Source organism: Osmerus eperlanus, chromosome 10 (assembly GCF_963692335.1).
Source record: "Osmerus eperlanus chromosome 10, fOsmEpe2.1, whole genome shotgun sequence".
Classification (NCBI taxonomy): Eukaryota; Metazoa; Chordata; class Actinopteri; order Osmeriformes; family Osmeridae; genus Osmerus; species Osmerus eperlanus.
Window position 1 is genome coordinate 18,303,330 of NC_085027.1, and position 6,210 is coordinate 18,309,539.

A 6,210-nucleotide genomic window follows, 5' to 3' on the forward strand; every position below is an offset into this window, starting at 1 on the left:
TACACTAAACTATCAGTCATTTGCCATTCAGAGACATTTTGAGAAATAATTCCCCACATGATTGCTTCTTTTTAGAGATAGGATAACAACATTAACAGTAAACACATACAAACGTTTGCAAGCTTTACATCTTTTGATTCCAGTGTATTTGGTTGTTTTCACTCCTTCTTTAACCCTTGTGTTATCTTTGGGTCATTCTGACCCATCAGTCATTGTGACCCACTGTCGTATTGCGACAAATTTACCTCATACAAAAACAAAGTGAAGCATTTTCTTTTAACTGTCGGGCTGTCTCAGACCCCCCACATTGCAATGGTTAAAAGAAAATTATTTTTATTTGTTTTTGTATTGGGTGAAATTGGGTAAACACAACGATGGTTCGTTGTGAACCTTTGGGTCATGTGACCCGAAGGCAGCACGAGGGTTAAAGTGAAAGAAGTCTATGAAGACATTGCCAGATTTAGGGGCTAAATGTTCAGACTGTGGCTGTTCAATGCTGACAGAGATGACGTTGACCACATCTTTATATCCAGAAGCGCCATTGTATGGTTGAGAAAATTGTACGGTCATCCAAACCTGAGAATTAGAACAGAGGTATAAACTTAGCAAAACTATATGTGTGAGAATACAGGTGAAAGACAGCAACATACCCATTCACTAAGGATGTATAATACTGTATTTACTCTACTGGACTTGCACATTATTTAACTAATTTAGCATGCCCATATTGGAAAAAATAGTCTGTTAAAAAATGTATACTCACTCTAGGTGTCTTTCTGGAGATCTCATGACTTGCGTTGCTCTGTCTGCTGTCTTCTCAGGGTTCAGAAGGTCCAATGTTTACTGAACTGAAATCTCTTGTAGCCCAAATACAATCATGACATAATTTCCAATCCATATTTATGTGGTTAATTTCACAAATTCAATTGTAATATTTAGTAAGATGTTGGTGAAAAATCTAATACAAATCATGTCTAACCAAGTAAATTCTATAATTCCAAAATCTTTTGGAAGAATACATCAAATTAAAAGTTAACCCTAAGAAATGTATTTCAAGTCTATTTTAACATTCTTAATAAAACACAATAACTATGTACAATTTAACAATGCGTTGTATGAAAAAAAAAGAAAAAAAAGTAATATTTGCACTGTCTCAATGAATGACTAATTTAATTCCCAGTGTCTGTTATATATACCCATCCCATCCCCTTCAAGGAGCCGTCCAATGTTATGCTCTCCTTGCAACCACCCCCATTCCCACCCAAGAGTATGTGGACGGTATTTGACGTAATCTTATATGTTAATTATCCTATATAGAACACATACAGAAAGTATCTTAATGGTCAATATCTTACAGATCAATTACGAATATATTACATGAGGGAAATAAGTATTGCTTCATGAAAACTGTAGTATGTCTGTACAACTTCAACAATAACATATTCTGTGCCTTTAATGTATACATGGTCTATTAGCGTACCTTTTTCAGTTGTTGCTGCTTGCACATGTTGTGTGTATCCATGTTGTTCCATTAACTTTAGAATTGTAGATGATACAAAGACATCCTCGTTAAAGTCTCCCATGATAACTCTCTTCCCTGGATGCTTCTCAAGTTCACAGATAACCTTTAACAGCTGTTGTCGAAACACGTCCATTTTATAAGTGCTAGGCCTGTACAACACGGCACCTGTCAAATCTACATGAGGTATTGCAAAATACAAACATTCTAAATTGCATTGTTCTGGAATCAAAACATTCATGTCAATGTTGTCTGAATAATACATACCAACTCCACCTCTTTGTTGTTGTTTCAGTTCTGTAAAGAGTCGCTCTGTGTCATCGTAACAGTTTGCTCTTGGATTGTGGTTGAAGCGAAATCCTGGAAGTTCTGGTAATTCTTCAGTGCTTACATTGAGCCATGTTTCAGTTAGGCAAATACAATCAGCTTTCGTTAGAGTTTTATGGGAATAAATATCTTGAAAGTGAGCTTTCAGACTCTGTGTATTGTGAAGTGCTAGTGTACATGTACGGTTAACATTAGAGAAAACAGACTTTTCAAATGTAAACTGAGGCAAGATTTTCATTGCCATGTCTATTTTGTTATTGCAATATATGGTTGACTCTTTGAAGTCCTCAATTATCAGTCCACTGAGGGTTTTCACACGACTCAAAGCAACATATGCTTGCCCTGCAGTAAAAATCTTTTTTAGTGATACAACAGCTTTTTCAACAGTGAGTCCTTGGACTTTGTGAACTGTGCATGCCCATGCCAGTCTGAGTGGAAATTGACGGCGTACTCCACCAGCATTTGTGACTTTATCCTCTTGTACCTCAATTAGTGTTGAACGTTCAGAAAACCTCACATTTGATTTTGATCTCTGAATCTTGCCAACATTTGGGTCGTCAAATTCTACATGAATAGCTGTGGGTAAATCATCATCTTGTTGACGTTTACTGATGTGGACAACTGTTCCAAATGCTCCATTGACAAGACCATCAGACACGTCTATGTTCTTCTTCAACATCACTTTTGCTCCAATTCCCAATGAAACACAATCCGACAAACAGGAATTGAAAATGTTTGTGTGAAAGCCTACTTTCTGTTCCATTCTTCCAGTTTTAGGATTACGGACAAAATCTTGAGCTGGTATACTGATTGCGTCAGGACAGGTCTGTTGCAGTCTCTGGATGTTATATTCATCAACCTCTGCGTTTGTGGCAAATATGTGAATGTCACTACATTCTTCACCTGTTTCGCACTGCTTTAATGTGAGAATATCATGGCTGCTCAGAGGTTCTTTCTTTTTACGAACTCTCAGGCGATTCAACATTTCCGCAAAGGTTGCATTTTGCTGTCTGACTACTTTAGTTAGTTCTGCAACTTCAAAGTTGTTGTCCCACAAGTTGGCTCCGTTGTTATCAGCAAAGAGAGGAGTGCCTTTTACAGGTGGCAACTGATAGAAATCACCCACAGCAACAATGCAGACTTTTCCAAAAACAGAGTAATCACCAGTCTGCTTGATTTGACGCAATCTACCATGAACATAGGCTAGAAGGCGGTGGTCAACCATGGACACTTCATCAATGATGAGAATTTGCAAGTTGCCCATTTTGGTTCTTAAAGAATTGACTTTATCATCACTTAGAGGTTGATATGGCAATCTGATATTGGCACCGATGGAGAATGTGTTGTGAATGGTTGTTGCACCAATGTTATATGCAGCCACACCTGTTGATGCTGTTAAAATGACGGTGGCATCATCAGGACTTTCAGCAAGTTGAGATAACAGTCTAGAGGATTCATAATGTATTGCTTTGACTAAATGGCTTTTCCCTGTTCCTGCTCCACCTGTAATAAACAATCGAAATGGTTCAGGATTTTGTCCAAGCAATTTATCTAAACACCACTGACGAACATGATAGAATATTGCAGACTGCTCCTCGTTTAATGACCGTAGTAAATGCAATGCATCCTCTCTGGGCATTGTCACATGATTTGTTTCAAGAGTACATGTAGTTTGTGGGCGTGCTGCCAGATCTGGAATGAGTTCCTCATTATCATCGTCATCAGGCATGACCTTATCTTTCATCAGTTCTAAACAATGAAGACGCTCGTTTTCAGTTTCAGGACATATTTGAGCCCAGGCATCTTCCAAGTCAATGTCATCTTCCAGCAACTGTTTGGCTTTATCAATTTCATCGCTTTCTTTTTCAAATAAACCTTTGTTAGAATCAACAATTACCTGCACTCTTTGAATATCACTGCCACATTTCACTGCACCATTTTTGTAGAAATCCTCGTAGGTAACAAACTGCGATGGCTTAAGGTGAATGTCATCATAATATGGCAAAAAAAGTTGCAATAACAAATGAAAGTACTTTTCTGTTTTTTTTGTGGGAGAAAATCTGGGATACCTCACAACAGCAGGTTCAGTTCGGGTCCTTTGCTTCAAAAATCCACAGTCGTTGTTTAGCTTGATTATGTTATCTGAATTTTTTTCAGTGGAAACCTGTGACTTTGAGAGTACTCTATATTCAGAACAAAAACTGGCAAGGCATAGACTTTCTAATGGTGCTGTCCTGGGTCTGTTCTTATACCTTTCAACCATATTGGTCATCCAAAGACTGTTTTCATCATCACTCACTTGATGTTGAGATTTATTTTGGAGTATGTGCAAAGGCAAACTCATCCTAACAGGGTTCTCCCCAATGGGTATATACTGTACTTGACGAGAGCATTCTTTCAAGTGCATATATGTTAATCGATACACTGCCTCTTGGGCTGAGACTTCTCTGTTGTGCAGATATACACTTCCCAGCTGTTTGAATGCTGCTTTTGCATCAAGATTCCCATGCATTCCCTCATTTTGTGCACGTTGTAACAGCAATCCCATTTCTTGTTCTGCTTTTGTGATATATGTCAGTATATATACCACTACTGAAAAAGCATCTGTGACATACTGAATATCCATATTGCCTTGCCATGCACGCAATAAGTCTTTGTTGTACTGATTTACCCAAATGTCTTTTGGACTTCGCTTTAGCACAATGCTTTTCTTTTTGGAACATATGTTGTATGCTCTTTCAAACAAACCTTGATCAATTCCAATAGACTCAAAAAATACATCTGTTGAACTGAAATTCATATCAGGCTTTGTCAACGCAGTTTTGACTTTCTTCATAATTCCAGTTGCACTTGTATTTTCATCTTTGCCATTCAAGTCCTCCGAGTTACCTCCTCTTGTGACAAAAGTATGGTTGGATGGTGGTCATGGGAAATTAAATCTGCACACTGTGTTTTTCTTACGACATGTCTTGGAATGTCTCGTGCTGTGTTTCTGCACACAATTCACAGTCTCATAAAGCTCTGGGTCAGTCTCAGGTGGAGTCTCACAAGTGATGTAGGTATCTATGAAATGTGCTACTTCAGCATCACTTTCTTTGTCAATCTTAGGAGCATTCTCAACCCAAAAAAGACAGTGGACATGAGGTGAACCACGTTGTTGAAATTCAACACGATAAAAGAAGTCTTTTATTTTCCCAATGGGTTCAGCTGGAGACATGATTACATCACGCAGAAAACAATGCCATCTGTGATCAAACATTCTTGCTGCTGTGACAGGATTGCGTTGTATAAGACCACATTTTTCCGACCAGTCAAGCTCATCAACATTTAAGTGTTTTCCTTCTATTCTCAGGATAGAGTTCAGCATTTCAGGCCATCTCAAATCAGCAGAGCTGAAAGATGCAAAGAAAGTGGGTATGGAAAGCTGTCTTATCATGGCAAAAAGGTCTTTCTGTACTGACATCCAGTATGGAGGTGTGCCACGAATTCCTCTTAAGAACTTGTATCCTTCATTATTACGTAATATTTGACGTAGTGAGTCTGAGTTTGTTAGCATGTCTTGTGTCACCTTTTTCATAGACAAACCTTCACCTTTGCGTAATGCGACTGAAACACTAGACACAACTTGATTAACTTCTGATATGTACTGTGCATAAAAAATGAAGTCTGTGTTCTGTGCGAAACGACCATGGGCATTGAGTATGCGTGCATTCAGGTAACGTGACAAAGTTATTTTTTCTTCTCTTTCAGCATGTAAAGTAGGCCCACCAGTAGGATAGAGGACAGGGAAACATTTTGCTTCATTGGTTTGATCTGTTAGCAATCTAACAGGACTGTTGCCTTCACCTGGTGCCACATTTAGGATGTCCTGGAAATGCTGATCAATTATCTCTGAACCCAGATCAACCGGCTGTAAGGATGTATCTGACAAAAGTCCATTCTGTCCTTCAATATATGTCAAATCTTCCTCTGGTGGCTCTTCAGGAGTTTTGTCTTCATTACTCTCTTCTACTGTTTCATCTTTGTTATATGCCTCTTTCTCAGCATCATCAGTTTCATTCAGAGTATTGACCCAGTCTTCATTGAACTTCACATCATGATACCATTTATTGTGTGTCATTAAATATTTCAGAGCATTTCTGACACGGTCAGTATGGACATACATATACTCATAATGCCCTTTGTATGTCAATTTTCTCTTCAGTTTTACTCTTATCATTTTGTCGTCACATTCATGTCTCGGAAGTATGTTTGTTACATCTGCGTTATTGATAGGAACAGAAACACATGGGCCATGGCAAGCTCTCTGGCGACCACGGGGCAAACACAGCAATTTCATAAAAGGAATATGACGTGCAATCAAA

General features: G+C 38.4%; 1 protein-coding gene across 1 annotated transcript; it reads right to left on the reverse strand.

The window, feature by feature from the left end:
* Positions 1-566: 566 nt before the first annotated feature.
* LOC134028266 (uncharacterized) lies at positions 567-5,966 on the reverse strand. The gene is given in 2 exon segments (XM_062471734.1): positions 567-576; positions 2,122-5,966. Coding segments are annotated over 2 exon segments (3,855 nt in total).
* Between the last annotated feature and the right edge of the window lie 244 nt (positions 5,967-6,210).